Source organism: Bombina bombina, chromosome 6 (genome assembly GCF_027579735.1).
Source record: "Bombina bombina isolate aBomBom1 chromosome 6, aBomBom1.pri, whole genome shotgun sequence".
NCBI lineage: Eukaryota > Metazoa > Chordata > Amphibia > Anura > Bombinatoridae > Bombina > Bombina bombina.
This window is the reverse complement of record NC_069504.1, coordinates 601,935,812-601,948,895: the sequence shown is the minus strand read 5'-3', so window position 1 is coordinate 601,948,895 and position 13,084 is coordinate 601,935,812. Positions and strand designations below refer to the sequence as shown.

The 13,084-nt window shown below is 38.4% G+C and overlaps 1 protein-coding gene across 4 annotated transcripts in view; it reads left to right on the top strand.

Moving 5' to 3' along the window:
* Positions 1 to 13,084, top strand: part of ASB7 (ankyrin repeat and SOCS box containing 7) — a 131,067-nt gene that overhangs the window by 49,259 nt on the left and 68,724 nt on the right. For all 4 annotated transcript variants that reach the window (XM_053717599.1, XM_053717598.1, XM_053717597.1 and 1 more), the window contains one exon: positions 4,933 to 5,538. In XM_053717599.1, the coding sequence (XP_053573574.1) occupies positions 4,933 to 5,538 (606 nt within the window). The remainder of the gene's footprint in view (positions 1 to 4,932; positions 5,539 to 13,084) is intronic.

The following is a 13,084-nucleotide window of genomic DNA, read 5'->3' as shown; positions in this document are numbered from 1 at the left end:
AGCTCAGGGATGTCTTATGGACAGTGTTAGCACTTTTTAAAGGAGTTTGGGACAAGTACCAATCAAAATGTTTTTTGTTTGTTTTTTTTAATTCCTCACCTTGGTCCTTTCACAATGGGAATTTAAAGACATGAAACACAATTTTTTTTTTTTAACATAAGTAAATTTGTAGTTGTATGCTTAGTAAAGAGACATGATTCTGATAGAACATACAATTTTAAAACACTTTCCAATTTGGCTTCTATTATCAAATTTACTTTTTTTCTCTTGGTATCCTGTGAAAAGCATACCTAGGTAAGCTCAGGCGCAGCAATGCTCTACTGGGAGCTAGCTGCTTATTTGTGGCTGCACATATATATACCTCTTGTTGTTGGATCTTCAGACGTGTCAGCTAGCTCCCAGTAGTGCATTGCTGCTACTTCAACAAAGGAAATCATGAACATTTGATAATAGAAGCAAATTTAAAAAATTGTTTAAAATTGTATGCCCTATGTGAATCATGACAGAAACATTGTGGATTTTATGTCCCTTTTTAAAGGGACAGTCAACACCAGAATTTTTTTTTGTTTAAAAAGATAGATAATCCCTTTATTACCCATTTCCCAGCTTTACACAACCAACACTTATATTATTAATTCACTTTTTACCTCTGATTACCTTGCATCTAAGCATCTTCTGAAATGTGAAAGTTTATTTTGGACTTGACTGTCCATTTAACTGGATTATGAGAGCAGCATTTTCGGTTTCATGGTCCTTCTTTTTTAAAAAGCATAATTTTTCTTACTTTCAACACCCTGACCCAGGCAAGTTGTTGTTTTTTTATAGAAAAAAATGGGTTTAGAGTAGACTGTCTGATCGGTAGGGAATCAGGCTCACCTTTTAGAAAACGTTATCCCAAAGTTTTTGCAAGTAAATAGTAGTTTAAGGTGGTGCAATACAGATTGCTGTTCCCAAAGTGGTTTAAAACAAGTATATATTTTATCAAATATTTTTTAAAACTGTGGTTTATTGCCCTCTAATTTATATTCCTCTTGGAAAGAATGAGCGCTATACAGATTGCAATGTAATTAAACAAGCTCCTTTATTCTTACATTCATATAAAAATGGCAAATTAAAACCAATTTCAACAATGTTAAAAACTGACACCGGTGTCTAATAATTAATACAGTATCTGGGTAAATAATAATAATTTATCTATATGTTTATACAGTTATGTATAAAAGGTTGCTAAAAACAAGTATTCCTATTTATGTGCAGAGAATATTTATAAACACATCGGCTCACTTTGTAATGTTATACAGAGTTGCTGAAAAGTAGCTAAAAAGTTGCTAATATTTGTATTGATAGACAAAGTAACTTTCAAGGTATTACTATACACTTCATACTGACTTAATGTTCCATATTTAGTACCGATATGTCTCGTCTCTTATAAATTTCTTGAATTGTATGATCACTGTAAAGATACCTGTATAGTGTATCTGGCTGATTACACTATGTTAATAAGTCCGTGGTGGAAGAAGATTCTTATGCAAGGAAATTGGCTGATTGCTCCCGGTGTTTGAGCTGTGTTACAGTTGCCGTTTCTTCAGACCTTGTGATCTTAAAAATCAAAGAAGGGTATGCTTTTCGGTCAGTGACCGATATCCTTGAGATGAAAAGGTCGCTTATCCTGCGATATCTCTTTGGCGGTTTTGGACTTGCAGTTCAAAATTCTCTGTGGCTTTTCAACAGAATATTTGATTCTTCTTTCGGGCAGTGACCGATCGCTTGCTGTTATTATAGTTGCTCCTCCTAGGAAAGTCTTTGGCGGCTAAGGATTTTTGCGGTCTAACTTTTTTTGAGTAGCCACTAGCGATGTTAGTTAACCTTAAATTACCTTATTATCTGAAGAAAATAATAATCATTAGATGGTCTAAAAACCAAGGTGCTTCACCAACCTGTATTCCAGACGACCAAACTGCAATTTAAGGTTAACAAACATCGCTAGTGGCTACCCAAAAAAAGTCGGACCGCAAAAATCCTTAGCCGCCAAAGACTTTCCTAGGAGGAGCAACTATAATAATAGCAAGCGATCGGTCACTGACCGAAAGAAGAATCAAATATTCTGTTGAAAAGCCACAGAGAATTTTGAACCGCAAGTCCTAAACTGCCAAAGAAATATCGCAGGATAAGCGACCTTTTCATCTCAAGGATATCGGTCACTGACCGAAAAGGATACCCTTCTTTGATTTTTAAGATCACAAGGACTGAAGAAACGGCAACTGTAACACAGCTCAAACGCCAGGAGCAATCAGCCAATTTCCTTGCATAAGAATCTTCTTCCACCACGGACTTATTAACATAGTGTAATCAGCCAGATACACTATACAGGTATCTTTACAGTGATCATACAATTCAAGGAATTTATAAGAGACGAGACATATCGGTACTAAGTATGGAACATTAAGTCAGTATGAAGTGTATAGTAATACCTTGAAAGTTACTTTGTCTATCAATACAAATATTAGCAACTTTTTAGCTACTTTTCAGCAACTCTGTATAACATTACAAAGTGAGCCGATGTGTATATAAATATTCTCTGCACATAAATAGGAATACTTGTTTTTAGCAACCTTTTATACATAACTGTATAAACATATAGATAAATTATTATTATTTACCCAGATACTGTATTAATTATTAGACCCCGGTGTCAGTTTTTAACATTGTTGAAATTGGGTTTTAATTTGCCATTTTTATATGAATGTACCAATAAAGGAGCTTGTTTAATTACATTGCAATCTGTATAGCGCTCATTCTTTCCAAGAGGAATATAAATTAGAGGGCAATAAACCACAGTTTTAAAAAAATATTTTATAAACTATATACTTGTTTTAAACCACTTTGGGAACAGCAATCTGTATTGCACCACCTTAAACTACTATTTATCTGTGGTTTGTTTATGCCTGCTATCTCACATTCATACCACTTGATGGCAGCAAACTATTTGTTTTGATTAATTCTACAGACAAACATGGCTGTTGTAAATTTAACAGTCATCACATGTTTTAACATATTACAGGTTGAAAACCCTTTATCCAAACTTCTTGGGACTAGGAAAGTTATCGATTTTGGAATATTTGCAGCTGTGAAATAAGACAGGTTAGAGGGGGGATGGCATCAAGTGTAAGCAACACTATATTATGTCATTTAGGCAACAATTACATGTCATAAGATGGCTTATACATGTAACCCTAAAGGTAGTAGTATACTTTTTTTTTTTATATACATAGTACTATCAAAAAGATAGTACAGTACTGTAATCAGAAAGGTAAAATTTGTTGTTTAAAATGAATATAGACTATTATTTGCATTTTAGATCACAAAAATCAAACCAAAGACACAGGCAGAGAAGAATTTGACTTACAGACGGGGGAAAAAAAGTAATTTTTGATGTTTTTTTTATTTTTCAAAAATATTAAGTTTGGATTTCAGAATAAGTTTGGATTTTGGAATTCCGGATTTGGGGATTTGTACCTGTATATTATTGTACTGTACTTGTAGACATTTAAAGAATGTGTTAAGTAAAGTAATGCAATTTCAAGGACCACATCACATAAGCTTAAATAGTTGCAGGTTTGTTTACTCTATATACCATGTCTATACAAAACCTAATTTATTCACAATTTTTGTTTATGCATTTAACACCTCTGATTGCATTTAAAAACACTGTAGCAATAGACTAATTCTAGTCAAGCAAAGTTGTAGAGGAAATTACTGAATTATGCTTCTAGTTAAAGTGATGGTAAAGTCTCCCCTTTTTAAAAACACATCCGGAATGTACTATTTTGGAAGGAGTTTAATTCATAATTTGTAATGAAGTTGCCCTATAACTTAGTTTTTAATACAGATATGAAATTCAAATGCCCCGTGCTCCACCAACCACTTCAAAAGTACATTTTTCTGTGAGCTAAAGGTTTGAATTGTATTCCAATCAGCGCTCTCCCCATATGGCACTTTTGTTGTAGCTAGAGCGCTGATTGGAGAACATTTGAAACCGTTCGCTCACTGAAAAATTTACTTTTGAGGTGGGCAGCGGATCATGGGGTATTTACATTTCATATCTATATTAAAAAGTAAGTTATGGCGCATCTTCATTACAATTGATGAACTTAAATTCCATCTAAAATATCATTAACATTATGGATTTTTTTTTTAAACAAAAAGGGGAGTTTACCATCACTTTAATCATTTAGTGATGGCATTTGTTGTGCATAATAGTATAAAATCTATCATAATATTTTGTAAGATAACGTTATTGCAATCTATTGTGTAATTTCTAGTCTTATGTTTTATAAGCTTAAACAATTGTCTTTAAAATGTCTCTACAATATCACTGACATACCATTTTACCACTGAGTAAACATTATGCATATTCTTTTATTAGTCAAAATCTGTTTTTTCTTATCTAAATCCATATCCAAATCAAATCCCAAAACTAAAAGGAACACAATGTTCTAAAAAGACACTTAATTTATTTTGTGTTGCTTGGAAAGATGGTAAATCAAAGAAAAAATTTCCTAAAATTCTTACATCCCCTTAATGCCAAACCACAGGAAATCCGTCCGTCAACAGATGTTCTTAAAGGAGCAGTAAAGTAAAAATTAAACTTTCATGATTCACATTGAGCGAAAAACGTTTCAAATCGGTCTTATATTATCAAATTTGCTTTTGTTTAAGAGTGTACCTAGGTAGGCACTCCTGGGAGCTAGATAGTAATTGGTGTCTGCTCATATATGTATTTTGTTATTGGTCCACTTGATGTGTTCAGCAGACAATTTTAGAATTGATTTAATGACCTTTTAAAGCATGAGAGGGATTTGTACAGTTTTTTTTTTATATGTGAATGTGTTCTTTTTCCTACTAATCCATTGTTTTGTGTTCTTTATTCAGCGGATCCCACTGTGAAGGATTTGATTGGTGGATTCACGGCGCTACATTATGCTGCCATGCACGGGCGAGCTCGAATTGCACGTCTAATGCTGGAGTCGGAGTACCGGAGCGACATTATTAATGCCAAAAGCAATGACGGCTGGACACCTCTGCATGTGGCTGCCCATTACGGCAGGGACTCTTTTGTCAGACTTCTCCTAGAATTTAAGGCGGAAGTTGATCCCCTCAGCGACAAGGGTACAACCCCTCTGCAGCTCGCCATCATTAGGGAGCGTTCCAGTTGTGTCAAGATCCTCTTAGACCACAATGCCAATATTGACATCCAAAACGGGTTCTTGCTGCGCTATGCAGTGATTAAAAGTAACCATTCTTATTGTCGTATGTTCCTACAGAGGGGAGCTGATACGAACTTAGGGAGACTGGAGGATGGGCAGACCCCCCTCCATCTCTCAGCCTTGCGGGACGATGTCCTCTGTGCTCGTATGTTGTACAATTATGGGGCAGACACAAACACTAGGAACTATGAAGGCCAAACTCCACTGGCCGTGTCCTTAAGCATTTCTGGATCAAGCCGCCCCTGTTTGGATTTCCTACAGGATGTAAGAAGTAGGTAACTTGTGTGCTTGGTTCTAAACTATTTCTTGTTGAAAGGAACTCATGCATCTGCAAACTTGTCTGTGTGCCTCTATTCCTGTTCCTCCTTTTGTGCATGTTTTTTAATATACTTTTCTTCATTACTTTCTTTTACTTCTAAAGCTATCTCTCCATACAATAATTTATGTGTGTGGTTGTTTTCTTCAGTACTCAAAGCTGTGATATCCATGTTAACATGTTGACTTTTTTTCCCCTGAAAAAAATATGATTAAAAATATATACCAGGGTCAGTTAATCACTTCCTACTAATGCTAATTGGCTTAATAGGTGGTACTTGTTTAAGTTTAGTGAGCATTAGCAGGAAGTACCTATCGGCCAATAGGTAGCTTTCAGCCAACGAGTATTAATTGGATGTACGCAATCTGTTGGCGCTCTACAAATAACCGATAATAACTGATACTACTGTATTTTAAAGCCTTCTTTTTTTTTTTTTTCATTCCAAAAACCATTTAGACGGTATTCTTATATGAATGACCAAACATTTTGGAGTAAATTATTCTTTTACATAATAAGGTAACATTCATTAGTTAGGTTAATTTCAGTAGTATATTCTTGCTTATCAGTCTGACTTTTTTTCCTCGAAAAAGGAATGTACTAGAAGATATAGCTTTCAGAACTTCTTGGCCATAGGGCTTCTGTTATCCTTCTGACCCATATCAGGGGTTCCCATGCTTTTAGTATTCCACTTTTTGCAACTTATGAAGATCTTTGGGAGAGTGCTTTACTTACACTTGTGATAAGCATGAGAAAATCTGAGCTGGTATTTAAAGTTGTTCATCATTTGACAAAGGGATTAATATTTCTGTGCTCAGGAACAAATTCACAAATTGAGAGAGCATCTGTGGCTTTACATTGGTGCCTCAACTGACATATAGACAAGGAGTTTATACATCTATTTGAAATGCAAGAACCAGGATGAATATTGAGGAGCCTGCTGTTTGTTTTGTTTATTTATAAGGGAAAAGCAAGGCATAAGTGCATCTATATAGATATGTGTAAAACAATGCAAAAGGTTAGGAGCCAAAAGTACAATTCTAGGAACCATGGGTCATTATTTCCTAAGTTTAACAATCCTATTTGTATGTTACCATGTTTATTATTTCACTTTTCCAAAACACTGCTTAGGACTCTGTTTTACTAACAAAAATTAGTCTTAAGACGTCTTTTGACAATGTTTGTGGTCATCTATCCCTGTCCAAACTTGCTTAGCATAGTAAAAATACATAATTTAAAAAAACAAGTATAAAATGCGCTTAAAAAAGGGGGGTTTCATGTTGCTCTATGTATTATAGGTGGCAAGGGCAGGGTTTCCCCACCCCATGATGTTTCCATATACTTCTGTCAGGTTATCATTGTTGTCATCTGGGTATTTGACAACTTGTTTCAAAAAGGGTCAGTTATTTCAAATGAGAAGAATGTTTTTCTATTTTGGTTCCCATTTGAGAAAGTGCCTGGAAAGTTGCCTTCTAAACAGGTGACTGTGATTCCATTGGAAATTGTTTCCACCTAGGACTTGATTTAATGAGGATAATTCTTCCTTCCTCTTAACAGGTGATATGTGTGTGTGTGACATGTGGTTTCTTTAGGGAATATTAACTTCTTTGGAGCCACTAGCATCCTATATAGTAAAAACCCTAAGTAGCTTATTGCCATTGATATGATAATTATCTACCAGTGACAGAAGAATGGTTCCCCTCTTGCCAAAATGGGGACTCATGCCCCTGTGTGCTTCATGGGGGAGCTGGGAGCTGCAAGAGACCCTGCCCTTATCAAAAAATGAATAAAAGTTACATTTACACTATACAGTTGTCTATTAAAGGGCCATGATACCCAAATGTTGAAGCACTTGAAAGTGATGCAGCATAGCTGTAAAAACGGACTAGAAAAAAATCATCTGAACATCCTTATGTAGAAAAAGAAGATATTTTTCTCAGAATTTCCTAAGTCTTCACACCCCACTGTAAAGAGACTTTAAGCAGCCAATCAAAATGATAGTCCCAGGACTTGCAAGGAAGTGTGCATCTGATGGGCAAGCACAGTCATGTTATGTTATTTTCCTATTTAGTTTAAAGAAGTTTACTATGAAATCTTACGAGATTTCAGTGAAATCTCATGAGATCACAGCATGACCTCAGCACTGCTGATGTGTTAACTGGTTATTTCTCCAACATTGGTGTGTCCGGTCCACGGCGTCATCCTTACTTGTGGGATATTCTCTTCCCCAACAGGAAATGGCAAAGAGTCCCAGCAAAGCTGGCCATATAGTCCCTCCTAGGCTCCGCCCACCCCAGTCATTCTCTTTGCCGTTGCACAGGCAACATCTCCACAGAGATGGTTAAGAGTTTTTTGGTGTTTAAATGTAGTTTTTATTCTTCTATCAAGTGTTTGTTATTTTAAAATAGTGCTGGTATGTACTATTTACTCTGAAACAGAAAAGGATGAAGATTTCTGTTTGTGAGAGGAAGATGATTTTAGCAGACAGTAACTAAAATCGATTGCCGTTTCCACATAGGACTGTTGAGATGAAGTAACTTCAGTTGGGGGAAGCAGTTAGCAGACTTTTCTGCTTAAGGTATGACTAGCCATATTTCTAACAAGACGATGTAATGCTGGAAGGCTGTCATTTCCCCTCATGGGGACCGGTAAGCCATTTTCTTAGTCAAACAAACAGAATAAAGGGTTTATTATGGGCTAAAAAACTGGTAGACATTTTTATGGGCTAAATCGATTGCTTTATTTGGGCTTTTTATTCATATTTATGCTGACAATTTGCATTTATAAACTTGGGGAACGTTTATTAAACGGCAGGCACTATGTTAGACACCTTTTCCAGTCAGGGGGCCTTCCTAGTTATAGACTGAGCCTCATTTTCGCGCCATTACTGAGCAGTTGTTTTTTGAGAGCAGGGCATGCAGATGCATGTGTGAGGATCTAAAAATTGCTGGAAAAGCTTCTAGAAGGCGTCAATTGGTATCGTATTCCCCTCAGGGCTTGGTTGGGTCTCAGCAAAGACTATAGCTGGGACTGTATAGGGGTTAAATTTATAAACGGCTCCGGTTCCGTTATTTTAAGGGTTAAAGCTCTGAAATTTGGTGTGCAATACTATTAATGCTTTAATGTGGTGAAATTTTGGTAATTTTTGAACAATTCCTTCATACTTTTTCACATATTCAGTAATAAAGTGTTTTCTGTTTAAATTTTAAAGAGACAGTAACGGTTTTGTTTTAAAACGTTTTTTGTGCTTTGTTGACAAGTTTAAGCCTGTTTAACATGTCTGTACCTTCAGATAAGCTATGTTCTATATGTATGAAAGCCAATGTGTCTCCCCATTTAAATGTATGTGATAATTGTGCCATAGCGTCCAAACAAAGTAAGGACAGTACTGCCACAGATAATGAAATTGCCCAAGATGATTCCTCAGATGAGGGGAGTAAACATACTACATCATCTCCTACTGTGTCTACACCAGTTTTGCCCACGCAGGAGGCCCCTAGTACATCTAGTGCGCCAATGCTTATTACCATGCAACAATTAACGGCTGTAATGGATAACTCCATAGCAAATATTTTATCCAAAATGCCTACTTATCAGAGAAAGCGCGATTGCTCTGTTTTAAACACTGAAGAGCAGGAGGGCGCTGATGATAATTGTTCTGTCATACCCTCACACCAATCTGAAGGGGCCATGAGGGAGGTTTTGTCAGATGGAGAAATTTCAGATTTAGGAAAAATTTCTCAACAAGCTGAACCTGATGTTGTGACATTTAAATTTAAATTAGAACATCTCCACGCACTGCTTAAGGAGGTGTTATCTACTCTGGATGATTGTGACAACTTGGTCATTCCAGAGAAATTATGCAAGATGGACAAGTTCCTAGAGGTTCCGGTGCACCCCGACGCTTTTCCTATACCCAAGTAAATAAGGAGTGGGAAAAGCCCGGCATACCTTTTGTTCCCCCCCCCCTATATTTAAGAAATTATTTCCTATGGTCGACCCCAGAAAGGACTTATGGCAGACAGTCCCTAAGGTCGAGGGGGCAGTTTCTACTCTAAACAAACGCACTACTATTCCTATCGAAGATAGTTGTGCTTTCAAAGATCCTATGGATAAAAAATTGGAAGGTTTGCTTAAAAAGATTTTTGTACAGCAAGGTTACCTTCTACAACCAATTTCGTGCATTGTTCCTGTCACTACAGCAGCGTGGTTCTGGTTCGAGGAACTAGAAAAGTCGCTCAGTAGAGAGACTCCATATGAGGAGGTTATGGACAGAGTTCACGCACTTAAATTGGCTAACTCTTTTATTTTAGATGCCGCTTTGCAATTAGCTAGATTAGCGGCGAAAAATTCAGGGTTTGCTATCGTGGCGCGCAGAGCGCTTTGGCTAAAGTCTTGGTCAGCGGATGTGTCATCCAAGACAAAATTGCTTAAAGGGACAGTCTAGTCAAAATTAAACTTTCATGATTCAGATAGGGCATGTAATTTTAAACAACTTTCCAATTTACTTCTATTATCTAATTTGCTCAATTCTTTAGATATCCTTTGTTAAAGAAATAGCAATGTACATGTGTGAGCCAATCACACAAGGCCTTTATGTGCAGCAACCAATCAGCAGCTACTGAGCATATCTAGATATGCTTTTCAGCAAGTGATATCAAGAGAATGAAGCAAATTAGATAATAGAAGTAAATTAGAAAGTTGTTTAAAATGACATGCTCTTTCTAAATCATGAAAGAAAAAAAATGGGTATCATGACCCTTTAACATCCCTTTCAAAGGTAAAACTCTATTTGGACCAGAATTGAAAGAGATTATTTCAGACATCACTGGGGGAAAGGGCCACGCCCTTCCACAAGATAGGTCTTTCAAGGCTAAAAATAAGTCTAATTTTCGTTCCTTTCGCAATTTCAGGAACGGACCGGCCTCTAATTCTGCATCCTCTAAGCAAGAGGGTAATGCCTCACAACCCAAACCAGCCTGGAAACCGATGCAAGGCTGGAACAAGGGTAAGCAGGCCAAGAAGCCTGCCGCTGCTAACAAAACAGCATGAAGGAGTAGCCCCCGATCCGGGACCGGATCTAGTGGGGGGCAGACTCTCTCCCTTTGCTCAGGCTTGGGCAAGAGATGTTCAGGATCCCTGGGCGCTAGAAATAGTTTCTCAAGGTTATCTCCTGGAATTCAAGGAACTACCCCCAAGGGGAAGGTTCCACATGTCTCACTTATCCTCAAACCAAATAAAGAGACAGGCATTCTTACATTGTGTAGAAGACCTGTTAAAGATGGGAGTGATACACCCAGTTCCAATAAAGGAACAAGGAAGGGGATTTTATTCCAATCTGTTCGTAGTTCCCAAAAAAGAGGGAACTTTCAGACCAATTTTGGATTTGAAGATCCTAATCAAATTTCTCAGGGTACCATCGTTCAAGATGGAAACCATTCGAACGATTCTACCCACTATCCAGGAAAGTCAGTTTATGACTACCGTGGATCTAAAGGATGCGTACCTACATATTCCTATCCACAAAGAACATCATCAGTTCCTAAGGTTCGCTTTTCTGGACAAGCATTACCAGTTTGTGGCCCTCCCATTCGGGTTAGCCACTGCTCCAAGGATTTTCACAAAGGTGCTAGGGTCCCTTCTAGCGGTTCTAAGACCGAGGGGCATTGCAGTAGTACCTTACCTGGACGACATTCTAATACAAGCGTCGTCCCTGTCAAAAGCAAAGGCTCATACAGACATCGTTCTAGCCTTTCTCAGATCACACGGATGGAAGGTGAACATAGAAAAAAGTTCTCTGTCTCCGTCGACAAGAGTTCCCTTCTTGGGAACAATAATAGATTCCTTAGAAATGAGGATATTTCTGACAGAGGTCAGAAAATCAAAACTTCTAAGCTCTTGTCAAGTACTTCATTCTGTTCCACGTCCTTCCATAGCGCAGTGCATGGAAGTAGTAGGGTTGATGGTTGCAGCAATGGACATAGTTCCTTTTGCACGAATTCATCTAAGACCATTACAACTGTGCATGCTCAAACAGTGTAATGGGGACTATACAGACTTGTCTCCAATGATTCAAGTAGATCAGAAGACCAGAGATTCACTCCGTTGGTGGCTGACCCTGGACCATCTGTCCCAGGGAATGAGCTTCCGCAGACCAGAGCGGGTAATTGTCACGACCGACGCCAGTCTAGTGGGCTGGGGCGCGGTCTGGGAATCCCTAAAAGCTCAGGGTCTATGGTCTCGGGAAGAGTCTCTTCTCCCGATAAACATTCTGGAACTGAGAGCGATATTCAATGCTCTCAGGGCTTGGCCTCAGCTAGCAAAGGCCAGATTCATAAGGTTCCAATCAGACAACATGACGACCGTTGCGTATATCAATCATCAGGGGGGAACAAGGAGTTCCCTGGCGATGAAAGAAGTGACCAAAATAATTCAATTGGCGGAGGATCACTCCTGCCACCTGTCTGCGATCCACATCCCAGGTGTGGAAAACTGGGAGGCGGATTTTCTGAGTCGTCAGACATTCCATCCGGGGGAGTGGGAACTCCATCCGGAGATCTTTGCCCAAATAACTCAATTATGGGGCATTCCAGACATGGATCTGATGGCGTCTCGTCAGAACTTCAAGGTTCCTTGCTACGGGTCCAGATCCAGGGATCCCAAGGCGACTCTAGTAGATGCACTAGTAGCACCTTGGACCTTCAACCTAGCTTATGTATTTCCACCGTTTCCTCTCATTCCCAGGCTGGTAGCCAGGATCAATCAGGAGAGGGCCTCGGTGATCTTGATAGCTCCTGCGTGGCCACGCAGGACTTGGTATGCAGACCTGGTGAATGTCATCGGCTCCACCATGGAAGCTACCTTTGAGACAGGACCTTCTTGTTCAGGGTCCATTCGAACATCCAAATCTGGTCTCCCTCCAGCTGACGGCTTGGAGATTGAACGCTTGATTCTATCGAAGCGTGGGTTTTCAGATTCTGTGATAGATACTCTGGTTCAGGCCAGAAAACCGGTAACTAGAAAGATTTACCATAAAATATGGAAAAGATATATCTGTTGGTGTGAATCCAAAGGATTCCCATGGAATAAGATAAAAATTCCTAAGATTCTCTCCTTTCTACAAGAAGGTTTGGAGAAAGGATTATCTGCAAGTTCTCTAAAGGGACAGATCTCTGCTTTATCTGTCTTACTACACAAAAGACTGGCAGCTGTGCCAGATGTTCAAGCATTTGTTCAGGCTCTGGTTAGGATCAAGCCTGTTTACAGACCTTTGACTCCTCCCTGGAGTCTAAATCTAGTTCTTTCAGTTCTTCAAGGGGTTCCGTTTGAACCTTTACATTCCATAGCTATTAAGTTACTATCTTGGAAAGTTTTGTTTTTGGTTGCAATTTCTTCTGCTAGAAGAGTTTCAGAGTTATCTGCTCTGCAGTGTTCTCCGCCCTATCTGGTGTTCCATGCAGATAAGGTGGTTTTGCGTACTAAGCCTGGTTTTCTTCCTAAGGTT